Raw genomic sequence first — 12,309 nt, forward strand, 5'->3', positions numbered from 1 at the left:
ATGCAAGGTGCTGGGTTCAATCCTCAGTACCACATAAAAAAATAAATAAAATGAAGTATATATACATTCCTGCTATTCTTGCTTCACCTGCACCTCCCTATACCCCACGCCCTCACTGGTAATCATTCCTAGATTTTGAGACGGGGTCTCACAAAGGTGCTGAGGCTGGCCTCAGTATTGAGGTCCTCCTGCCTCAGCCACCCCAGTAGCTAGGATCACAGGTGTGCAGCACCGTACCTGGCTTATCATTTCTGTGTTTTATTTGTGAAATGCACAAATCTTCTCTGTATACTTGTGACAAATGACACCCATGGAAACCACACCCCCACCACTACGTGGAGCATTTCCGTCCCCTCAGCTGGTTCCTGTGCCCCTTGGCGCTCTCCAGCCTGCAGGCTGCCTCTGTCTTTGCTTTCCTCTTACTGCCCCAGAGCTTCCTAGAACTGGCTCTGTGTCACAGCAGGTGCTGTCTGTCTTCTCTCACGCACACAGGATGGGGATCCATCCCACTGGGACCTGTGTTGGTCATTTCTTCTGTCGCACTGTTGAGTGGAACCTGATCATAGTGGTCCCTCTTATCTGCAGCTCACTTTCCATAGTTTTAGATACCAATAGCTGGCCAAGATCCAAAAATATTAAATGGAAAATTCCAGAAATAAACAATGCATAGGTTTTTGAATTTTTTTCTACAGTGGTGCTAGGAATCAAACCCAGGGCCTCACACATACTAGGCAAGTACCCTACCATTGAGCTATGCCCCAGCCCATAATTCATGCATTTTTAAAAATATATTTTTAGTTGTTGATAGAACTTTATTTTATTTATTCATATGTGGTGCTGAGAATCGATCCCAGTGCCTCACACATGCCAGGCAAGGGCGCTACCGCTGAGCCCCAGCCCCAGCCCAATTCATGCATTTTAAACTGCACACTATCCCAAGTTGTGTGATGAGATCTTATACTGTCCCAACCTGACCAAAGTGACTCATCTCTTTGTCCAATGTATCCAAGCAGTATATGCTACCTCCCTGTCAGTCCCCCAGTAGCTGTCTCTGTTATTGATCCACCTGGTTTTTGCCCAAGGCCAACTGTTATGCTATCATAGAGCTTATGTTTAAATGACTCTTATTTTACTGGATAATGGCAGCAAAGCACAAGAGTAGCGATGCTGGCAATTTTATCATATTGTTACAGTTGTTCTATTTTATTATTAGTTATTATTAATCTCTAATTATTGCACTTAATTTATATATTAAATTTTATCATAGGTATGTACATACAGGAAAAAGTCATATGAAGGGGTTGCTACTGCCTGGTTTCAGGGATCTACTGGGGTCCTGGAATGTATTTCTCATGGGTAAAGGGGAACACTGTACATGAATGCACCAGTTTGTCTATTCCCTGGTTGATGGACATTTGGCTTGCTTCTAGCTTGGCTCTGTTACAAACACAACCACCGTGAACATTCGAGTACCATCCTTCCTGTGGATATGTGTTTTCATTTCTCTTGGGTAATACCTGGGGCTGGAATGGCCAGATCATGTGGTGGATGTGTGGATGACTTTTTAGAAGCTTCCGTTGTCTTCCACAGGGGCTGGACCGTCTTGTGCTCCCAAGCATTGGATGGGTGTTCCTGTTGCCCCCATCCTGCCAAATCCTCCTGTAGCCAACCTGTGTACTTTTCCTCACTGCTGCCCTTGAGCAAGTGTTGGGAGCTGCCACTTGGAACCGAGCGCCCTCAGCCCTGAGCCACGAGTGTGGGGGTGTGGCAAGCCAGCCCCAGCTGTGTGTGAACCAGGGGCGCTGAGCGCACAGGGTGGGCTGGACCCACGCTGCCTCTCTGTTTGGGCCGGTGACATAAGTGCCTTTTCGCTGGCTCTGCCCGTGATCCCACACAGCACATGAGATGGGTGTGGCCTCCCTAGATGTCCGTCAATCTGCTGACAGGGGACATCCTGAAGCTAGACTCAACCAGCTGAAGCCTGACCCCTGGCCTCATTGAATGGCTTCTCCCCCACAAGAGGGCTCAGGGCGGCTCCTCGCTCTTTCTTGCCTGCCTGGCCCCCTGTGGGAGCTGCGGCTGAGGAGCCGTCACTCCCACCAAAGAAAAGGTACTTTCTGTGTCTGTGTCTTGGATGACCCTGACGGGTTCAGTCGTGTGATGTGAACAAGCCACACAGAGTTGGGGTTTCTGGAAGGCTCCATTCTCATTGATGGGCCCATGTTGGGTGCTTGCTTTGGGTTCCGGAAAGGGAAAGGGTCATTGTTTGCTTCTCCCTCTCTGTCTTCCCAGAATCCCTTTTCCACTGGGAGTGGGAGTGGGCTGGATGGCAGAGTGGGCATTCTTAGGGAAGTCTTGGTCACAAAGGCTGGGGACTGCTGTTGGGAGCAGGGACTGGGCTTGCCCTCTACCCTCCTCTGCGCCTCCCTGAGCTCTGGGTCCCCCTTTCTTCCCCACAGATATTGGCCCGGTGACCCTCACAGCAGACCCAGTGGTGTTTCAGAAGGAGCTGAGAGAACTCTACGTGCAGGTGGGCTGCCCCTCCCCCCGTCCCTGTCCCCTGCCCAGCCTGCTGACCTTTGTCACCTCAGTGCCCAGAGGCCCAGGTCTTAGCCCCTCCAAGCAGCCAAGAGAGCAGCTCTCCCCCTGCCCCACTGCCATGACCCCCTCAGCTCTGCCGGAGGCTCCCAGCCCACCTTGGAGGCCCTGGGGAGCTGACTTTTGGGTTCTTCCCTCATTCAGTGAACCAAGTACCTCCCAGAGCCCCTGTGCCCAGCACATAGTAGGTGCTTATTCTTTAATGAGTGAGTCTGCAGGATAGAAAGAGGCGGCTCATGGGGGTCCCCAGTTAAGGGCATGTGTGGTGGCTGAGGGCCATTGTGAGGCAGGTCCGTTCCAACCCCCAACCCGGCTGCAGCCTGCGTCATATGCCCCACGGCCACCTGGGCTCCTCTGCCACCCCAGACCGGTGGTTCAGCATCTGTTCTTGGTCCCACCCACTGAGACCAGCTGCCTGAGGGCAGGGGCCCCATTTTCCTCCCCTGCCAGGCCTCCTGCAGGGCCTCCCAGGGTGCAGAACAGGCCGCTCACACTGGGACTCAGTAACTCACCATGGGGTGAAAGACCCAATTGGAAAGAAGCATTTGCTGAGAAGTCACCAGGCAAAGTCCTGCAGCTGTGGGGGCTGTGGACTGGTGAGGGGGCGGCCGCACGGAAGAGAGCCGTGGGCGCTGGGCGGGAGGCAGGAGGGTGCACCTCGGTGGGCTGAACCCGGGGACCGAACCCAGGGACCGAACCCGGCAGGTTGTAGGCCGATGGACGGGGGAGGTGGTCCTCTTCCGCCCCTCCTGCCCTGGTCTGAGCAGCTGTCTATGGTTCCCCTGGGCTGTCTGCTAGATGTCCCATCCCTGTCCCCACTTGTAGCACTCATCACGTGGTAATGAGACACACGTGTGGGCTTGGTGGCCCACTGTCTGCCGCCCACACGTCCCCTGGGTGGCCGTCACCGTCGCAGGGTGGATGAGCCAAGCTGCTTCCCTAAGCTTGCCATGGGCTGGTGCCATGTGGTGTCTCTGGCACCAGGGCACCTCCCCGTGGCTCTGGAGAGGTCTCGGGTGGGTCCTTCTGGAGGAGGTGGGCAGTAGCCGCTGACAAGCCCCCGCCTGCAGGGAGGTGGCGACTGCCCAGAGATGAGCGTGGGGGCCATCAAGGCCGCCGTGGAGGTCGCCAACCCCGGCTCCTTCATCTACGTCTTCTCGGATGCCCGCGCCAAGGACCACCACAAGAAGGAGGAGCTGCTGCAGCTCCTGCAGCTGAAGCAGTCACAGGTGACCCTCCTGCCTGGGACACCGCAGGGTCCCCCTGGCTGCAGCCTCCAGGGGCACTCCAGCAAGGTCACCTCCGAGCCTCCTTTGACATGGGCTTCATCCCATGTATGAGGCGTCCACTGTGCTCCTGGCCCCGTGTGAGCACTGGCCCTGCACCAGCTCCTGACCCCGTGAGAACCCGGGGACTGAGCCTGGCAGGTTTCGGGCCAGTGGCCCCGGGAGGTGGTCCCTCCTCCTCGTCGTGCTGAGATGGGCACGCTCACGATCCCCCTCAGAGCCGGGGAGGGCCCTGCCACTTACCCTGCAGCAGGTGGCCGGGGGTCCTGAGCCAGGCATGTGCCTGTGGTCTTCCAGGTGGTCTTCGTGCTAACGGGGGACTGTGGTGACCGCACGCATCCTGGCTACCTGGCCTACGAGGAGATCGCCTCCACCAGCTCTGGGCAGGTGTTCCACCTGGACAAGCAGCAAGTGGCAGAGGTGAGGCCTGCTGTCAGGGTCAGGAGGACACTGCCCATCCCTGTGCCCTGCGTGGCTCTGCCTGCTGGGGGACTAGCAGTTGTAGCCCAGCAGAGCCATCACCCGAGAGGGGCCTGGAGGCTCTGCATTCAGGGCAGGTGACGTCATTTCAATGACACCCCCCCCCCCCCCGCCCAAGGCAGGTCCTTTGGGTTCACAGGCAAAATCTTTGCAGGTAGAGAGGCTGAGGCTTTCAGAAGCACAGGGGTGGGTGCAACCGCGGGGCCACCAGCAGGTGGACCCGTGAAACTTGGCAGAAGTGCTGTTTGGGGCTCCTCCTGAGCTCCCCAGAGCCTGGGAAGCCGAGGTGGGTGGGGAGAACGGGAGCCACCAGGTCTAGGCTGTGTGGTTGGGAACATGCCCAGTCCTGTGGCCTGAGTGCCACCCTCTGGATTCCCTCGGAGCCCGGCACTCGCCAGGTCCTGCCCCTCCTCTCTGGCACCATCGCAGGCTGTTCAGAGGCTGCTGTCCCTCCAGCCCACTCCCATTGTCCAATAGCAGGGCTGAGCTGGTGAGCACTGGCTAACAGCCTTCTCTCTGCCAAGAACAGGCTGCCCATTTCCACGGTGTAAATCCTCCAGCTTTGGCTGCGTTGGAGCTGCTCTTACAAAGTCACCAAAACAGAGTTGGGGTTCGCTGAGCCTGATACTTGGCTTTCTTGGGCTTGTGTGAGCTGGCTCCTGTAAGCCCCTGGACCCCTCTAAAGCAGTTCTGCCTATAGGTCCCTGCCTGTTGTCTGCTGGCATGTCCACCTTAGGGGACCCTCTGCCTTTCTCACCTCACTGCCTGTATTCTCCCCTTGCCCCCACTCAGCACCTTGGTGGCCTTGACTGGCTCTTCACTGTCCCTGGTCTTCCTACCCCAGGGCTTTTGCTCATGCTGCATGTTCTTCCAGCTCCTCCCCAGTTATACCCTCTCAGGGGGCCCTTCTGGATTTCCTGTCGAGATTCAGTCTCCTTTCTACAGTGTCCCAGCTCCCTGTGCTTCTGTATGTGATTGTCATTTTATGCTCGTGTGATAATTTAATGTCACTAGGCTGTGAGCTCCTGAGGGCTGGCCACGTGTGTCCTGTTTGCTACAGAATCTCCAGTACTTTGCATGGCCACCAGCGCGGAGCAGGTGCTGGCGAAGTGGCTGTGGAATGGGCTCATGGGGTCCCTGCGGCCCTGGGAAGGAGAAGGTGTGAGAGGCAGAGCCCCAGGCTGGGGGTGGACGGGCCAGCCCTGCCGTCCCTCAGGGAGAGGCTTCGGGAGTTGTGTATTTAGGAACTGCGGAGAGTGTCTCCAGGGCCGTGTTTAGGTTAGCGTGCCTGAGCTCCCTGCTGACAGATGGCGTTTATGGTTCTCGGTGACACGTCAGCCTTCCCTGGCATGGAGCCCCAGGCACAGGCAGAGGCGGAATGGAGGGACCGCTCCATCCCTGCTTCTAAGGGGACCTTTCAGGGCCACCCCCTGGGACTGGGTTCCTGCTGGTGCAAACGGGATACAGGGAGCCTGGCAGGCCGCTGGAGGGCGGCTGGCCCAGGTGTCCTCTTGGGCAGGCAGGGGCCCAGGGAGTCACTGCTTCTGGGCTGTGGTACCTGGCCTTCTGCCCTGGGAGTCTGGCGGGCAGCAGGTGTCCGACTCGGTGGGACTGCTGATGGCCAGGGCTGGGCTCCCGGATAGGGAGCTCTGTTCCTTAGCCTCATGCCTGGCACGTGGCTTCTTCCAGGTGCTCCCAGACACTGGGCAAGCTGGGAAAGCAGCTGGGCAGCCAGGGCTGTGGTCACCCCCAGGAGGGGCCAACGGTGCTTTCCCTGGGGACAGCGGGGCTCCAGATGGGAGGAGCCTCCCCAGAGGTTGCAGAAGCCCGAACCCTGTGTGTGTCATTGGCCCTTCGACCTTTCCAAAGTGCGTCCCGTGTGGTGGGAGTGTCGTGTTCTGCACACTCTCGCTCTCCTCTCGCCTGCTGCATGCCGGTGCAGCTTCAGCAGATGCACGGGGGTGGGGGGGAGGCACTTGGCCTCCCAGTCGTGGAGTCGGCCAGGAGCCCCTGGGCAATTCTAGGGTGTCTAAAGGTAGCTGGAGGTCTCCCCTCACCAGGGGTTTGGCCCTGTGACCACCCTTGTGTGGACAGGGCACTGTGTTGGAGGCGGACAGCATGGTCCCTGGGCCTGTCTTGAAGGTGTGTATTTTCCATCAAGAACTCTCCTGCCCCAGTGAGTCCTCCCGGGCTCTCTAGAGCACACAGCTCAGGGTACTGTCTGTCACTGGCCTGTGTGACATGGAGGGGCCAGGGGGAGGAGAAGGGGCAGAAGAGCTGCTTGTTCCCCACCCACCTGCAGCCTGCCCTGGCCTGGGAATCCCTCCTGTCTTCTCCCAGGAGGACACTGGGCCTCTCGTCTCACAGCACTCCCCAAGGCCCCGCCCCAGATCTCAGGGTGGGCCCTGGGGCTAGGCCCTTCCCTTGCCCAGTGGTAGCACATGCAAATCACAAATTGCCCAGGTTCTGGGGATCAGCTAGGGAGGAGGTGACCTGCCTTCTAAGACAGGAAGGGTGAGTGTGGGTGGGGAGATTCTGACCAGGTGGTTCTGATTATTGGATCTGGAGGGACCCAGAGAGCTGACCTCATCCTGGGGGGTGGGGCGGGGAATGCTTGAGGGCCTGGCCTGGCCAGGATGCCTGGCTTGGGGCTCTGCCACCTACCTACAGGAAGCTTGAGCAGGCTCCATGGCTGTGGCCTCCCTGGGTGCTCAATGGGGCTGACAGCGTGGTGGAAGGGCAGAAGGGAACTGCCTGGGACCCCCCCATCAGGAGGCCAGGCACCAGGAGGCCCGTGGGAAGCTTTAGCAATGGCCAAACAACCCCATGCCTCTAAGACGCCCCCAGTTTATCACGTTCTCTCTAGAAAAGGTTCCCAGGAAGACAGCACCCGTCTGGCAAAGGGCACAGCCCGTCAACCAGGGCTCTCTGCCCTTCTCCAGGCCCAGTCTCCTCACGCGGGCCCACGACCTCAGTCTTCTGCCTGCGGCTCCCAGGCCCGCTCGGCCTCCCGGTTCCCTGTGCATTTCCTCCGCCGCCCTGGCTGTCAAGGTCCTGGGAGGGCCTCTGGGGATGATTTATCTGCCACGAAGTGCCGAGCGGCAGCCATCTGGCCGGAGCAGCAGAGCCAGATCTTTGTGTTCCTTCCCATTAGCAACTAGGAGACGAGCCGCAGGCAGCGCAGGCCCTCGGCCCCCAGCCCCGCTAACATCTGGAAGCCATTGCTCTGCCAAGTAAACACTGTGTTGCTTAATGAAAGCTGCACTCCCCGACTCCTGCTCTGGATCCCCAGGGGCGTGATGGGGTCCAGGAGGTCTCGCTCCCAGGCCGGGCCCTGCAGGGGATCTGGCCTTGCTGTGGGCAAGGGGGTCTGGGTCTGACTCCCCAACTCCCAAGTGGCCACTTGTGTGCAGGTGGGCTGCCCATGATGGGGTCACTGGGTGGCAACCCTATGTCCCAGCCTTCTCTGTGGCTCAGTAGCCCAAACTGCATCTTCCTTCCACCAGCGCATCCTAGAAGGAGCTTGTAAGAGCCTTGCAACACGGTAGCCCTGGGCTGTCTGGGTAATTGCCGCCACCTTGTCCAGTAGCTCTGCTCAGTCAGGGTTCCCTCCTGAGGATGGACAGTGGTCACAGGAGTGCCTCCATGCTGTTGGGGAGTGACTCTGCCCCCCTTCAGCTGGGAACCCTGCTGCTCCTCCTAACAGTCACTGCCCCATGGACGAAGAGCCTCATCCCCCTCCTCGGCCAAGACAGGTGGGACTTTTTCAAGAGACACATTACTTAGAAAGCTGGGCAGACATAGAAGAATGAAGTAGCTCTAAGTATAAAAACAGATGAGTTTTCAGAACACTGAATTCTTATGCTGTCATAACTGAAATCTTGCCACATATGTTTTAGCTCAGTCTGAACAGAACATACTCATTTTCTAAATCTCCGGCAATTCTTTCAATTCCTTTCTTTTCCCCTTCCCCTCCACGAAAGATCACGTGGTAGGTGGGGCTGAAGCACTGATTCAGAGCCAGCCTGGCTGATAGGTCGCACGCTTGAGACCACTGTCTGATCCCGTACCTGGGGCAGACATTGCTAATCTACAACAGAACTTTTCATGACTGAGACTGAATGTGGCTCCCCAACATTTTTTTGAACAGCATCCAGAAGCCACTCGAGTTGACTGGAATTGGTAGGTGACAGTGTACCTCTGTGCCTGCTCAGGTATTGGTTCAAGTCATGTGAACTATTAACTTAAAAAGAATTTTTATTTTGAAAATTACTATGAAAAATTCATACCTATCACGAGATCCAACCTTCGTTAACATTCTTTCTCAACATGCTTTATCTCTATACTTTTTGTGCTCACAAATAATTTATCTCATATTGTTTTTCAGTTTTGGGGATCAAACTTAGGGCCTTGCACATGATCTGCAAATGCTCCACCACTGGGTCACCTCCCTACTCCTAGCATAGATTTTTTTTTTGTACTGGGGATTGAACTCAGGAGCACTCCACCACTGAGCCACATCCCCAGGCCCCTAGCATAGATTTCTAAAGAAAAAGAATCATCCACCATAGCCTATTATCAAATAAAATTAATACTACTTTCTGAGCATCATCAGGTTCCTGGACTGCGCTTGAATTGATCTAATTTCCTCAGGATTTTTTTTTTTTAATAGCAGTTTTGGTTGGGACAGGATTTAATCAAGTGCTGTCCATTTTATTCCATCGTTATGTCTGTGAAGCCCCCTTAAATCTGGAGCCATCTAATGAACCAAGTTGCTGAGGGGCGTTGGTTCTGGACTCATCTGACTGTGTCCTATGGTGTCACTGACCTTTCCTTTGTCCCTCCCTTATTTCCTGCCTCAGCTGGGCCGGTCTGAGGCCCTCGTTGGATGAAGGCTGACATTCTTGGCAGGAACGCTTTGTGGTTGGTGCTGTGTGTACTTTGGTGACATCACATCAAGAGACAAATCGTGTCTGTCTTGCTCTTGCTGATGAGAAGCTTGATTATGGGTTAAGGTGTCGAAAGCTGGGTGCTGGGTGTCGCAAGGCCCCGTTTTCCCCCATGACTCCTGCGGCCTGGGGGAGGCCTGGCTCCCAGCAGCCCTCGCCTGTGGATCCCTGCCCGGATGCTCTTACACAGGTTTCCAGAGCCACAGTTTTCCTAATTCCTTCGTCCCTTCCCCATTATTAAGTGGACGTCCTCCCAAGAGGAACCTGCATTCCTCAGAAGGGGTGATCTGGCTACTCTGAAGCACACATCCCCATTGAAAAGGCAGGAATCACTTGCAGTGATTTTAGGAAGTCACTTGCTGTGGTGGCAAGGACAGTTTTACTGTTTCCATTTTGCTTTCTCTTTTCCCAGTACCTTTGGGGCACACGGATTATATAATTCAGTATGTTTCAGTTATTCTTTTTTGGGCTCAAGTTGTCCCAAATTTAGCCAGTGGGCTGCCTGCAAGCTGGTTCGCGTGTCCTTTTCTGTGCTATTCTGTGTCCCCATTTGTTTTTGAGAACTTCTTTGCTTTATGGAGTGACCAATTCTTGCAGGCTTACCTTGCCAGTTACCTGCCCCAGACCTGGAATTAGCCATTCTCCAAGGAACCCCAGTGGGCAGCGGCACCTAGAAGCCCCAAACTGGCCCTACTTGTGATCATTGAAATTGGGATCTGGGGACCACGCTGCCTGTCTGTCGTCTGAGTTTATACTGTTTCTAATTCAAGTTTCACACTGCAGAGTTTGTTAGCTTCTTTGATTATATGCTTGTAGCTGTCTTATATTTGGCTATAAAATAAATTCCCGATTGGAACATTTTAGCACCTTCACTTTGTTTGCTTTATCCTACGAGATACAGAGTTTCAAAATCACGATGCTGATAATTCTGCCAACTTGAAACCACCAGATACACCTTTGCAGATCTTTTGTCCTCAGCCGTCTTTGCTGAGGAAGCTGGCTGACGGGCTGGGGGTCGGGGTGGGGGCTTCTGAAGACACCTGGGCTCTTCTCTCTGTGGTGCTGGTGCCCGGCAGGGAGCTCTCCAGTGCATTTGGTGGCTTTTCCTTCAGCTTCAGGGTGCCCACAGGAAACTTCTGGAGGTAATCGGCCTGGAAAGAGGTGATTGGCTCACTCTTGAGAGGTCTTTCTTCTTTCCTGATTTCCTTGCTGGACTCCGGGAAACCTGACTATCGCAAAGGAGGAGGTGTGAGCTGGGGAGGGAAGAGGACTGGGATGTCTGGAAGGTGACCCTGAGTTGAACCTGATGGCCCATTCAGGAGGCAGGAGTCCTACCAGACTCAGACACAGGCCACAGGTGCTTCCTGAGCACCCTCTGTGTCACCTAGTGGGCTAGAAGCTCGGATCCCCCCGTTACAGCAGAAGGCCTCTGCCCCTGTGGATCTCCCGGATCAAGAGTGAAGAGAGCATTGGCTAAGAGTTTCCTGCTGCTGTAGCAAAGCACCTGTGACCAGCCGGTTTATGAAGACTAGAAGTTGATCTGGCTCCTGGTCCTGGAGGCTGGCATGTCTGAGAGCCTGGTGCCACAGCATCTGCTCGGCATCTGGCGAGGGCTTCCTGCTGCTTCGTGACATGGTGGACGGCATCGCGTGGAGGGCCACACAGCCTGCCAGCTGGAGTCTGCCTTCCTCTTCCTCTAAAGCCACTAAAGCTGTCATGGGGCTCCACCTTTGTGACCTCATCTAATCCAAATTACCCACAAAGCCCCCTCCCAAACACCATGAGCACACCGATTCAGGGACCAAGTTTCCAACTCATGAGCTTCTGGGGGACACATGGAACCGCAGCCAGCATGGGGCCAACAACTGTGAGTGACTGGGGTGCAGATGGATTCGAGGAGACGGAATCCGTTTGGAATTGGAGAGGCTGCCTCAAGCCAAGAGAGGAAGAATCCTGGGCGTGGGTCAGCAGGGAGGGCGGCAGCTAGGGGACTGGCACGAGTGGGTGGCGCTGCCTGTGGGTCCAGCACAGCAGGCCTGGGGAGAGCCGGGTTCAGCCACCTTGCATCAGGTGGCCGGGCTGCAGGGCATGGGCCTTGGGGGCCATGTCAGGATTTAGAGAGACTAAATGGTTTTGTGTTGGGTGAAGTTCATCTTAGGCTATTTGAAGTGCTATTAACGTGGGTCTGCGCACACACAGGGGGATGTTCCCCAAGAGTACCCATGTGGCTTGGGATCGTAGGCAGAGGCTTATCTGATTTTCAATGCAACTGGCCCAGAAAACATGCAAGATTCTAGAATGAATAAGCAATCACTGCACCCAGGTGTCTGTGTGGCGTCGCCCGCTCACTCCTGTTTCCGTGGGTGTGGGAGAGACTGAGGCTTTCCAGCAGAGCCTCTGGGTCTTACCTGAGGACCCGGATTACTGGGGGAGCACGGCCTGAGTTCCATCATGGACGACCTGGATCAGGCAGATTCCAGGTCTCCAGTGTTCATCCGGGTGCAGGAGAACTTTCCTGGGAGAACTTTCTGGAGGAGGTGTTGGGTGCCGAAGAAGCTACTGTCTTCCCTGCTGAGGGTCAGCTCCTGCCCCCCACCCCCGCTGAGCCCTCTGGTCCCACTCAGGTGTCACCATTCAGAGCCCACGGAAGCCAGGAGGGCAACAGGGCAGGAACCCGGCCTTCTAGAGGACAATGGGGAATGGGCGGCTCTACGGTTTGGCTCTACGGTTTGGATGGAAAGTGTCCCCCAAAAGCTCATGTGTGAGACAATGCAAGAAGGCCTGGGGGAGAAATGATTGGGCCACAGCCTTAACCGAATCAGGAATTAATCCTAACTGGATGAACTGAGTGGTGACTGAAGGCAAGTGGGGTGTGGCTGGAGGACGGGGTTCATAGGGGGCATGTCTTTGGGGTATGTATTTTGTATCTGGAGAGTGGAGACTCCCTCTCGGCTTCCTGGCCACCATGGGAGCTGCTTCCCTCTGCCACACTCTTC

General features: G+C 55.8%; 1 protein-coding gene across 3 annotated transcripts in view; it reads left to right on the top strand.

Moving 5' to 3' along the window:
• Hmcn2 (hemicentin 2) overlaps positions 1-12,309 on the top strand; it is a 138,069-nt gene that overhangs the window by 24,750 nt on the left and 101,010 nt on the right. For 2 of the 3 annotated variants that reach the window (XM_046451453.2, XM_046451451.2), the window contains 3 exons: positions 2,460-2,530; positions 3,669-3,827; positions 4,182-4,304. In XM_046451453.2, coding sequence (XP_046307409.1) covers positions 3,690-3,827; positions 4,182-4,304 — 261 coding nt within the window. In that variant the 5' untranslated portion in view covers positions 2,460-2,530; positions 3,669-3,689. Of the gene's footprint in view, positions 1-1,974; positions 2,111-2,459; positions 2,531-3,668; positions 3,828-4,181; positions 4,305-12,309 lie in introns of those variants that run through there. The other variant, XM_058581844.1, reaches the window with a different exon arrangement.

This window comes from Marmota monax, unplaced genomic scaffold (assembly GCF_021218885.2).
Source record: "Marmota monax isolate L192 unplaced genomic scaffold, Marmota_monax_Labrador192_F-V1.1 WCK01_AAM20220418_F8-fsc00020, whole genome shotgun sequence".
NCBI classification, from domain to species: domain Eukaryota; kingdom Metazoa; phylum Chordata; class Mammalia; order Rodentia; family Sciuridae; genus Marmota; species Marmota monax.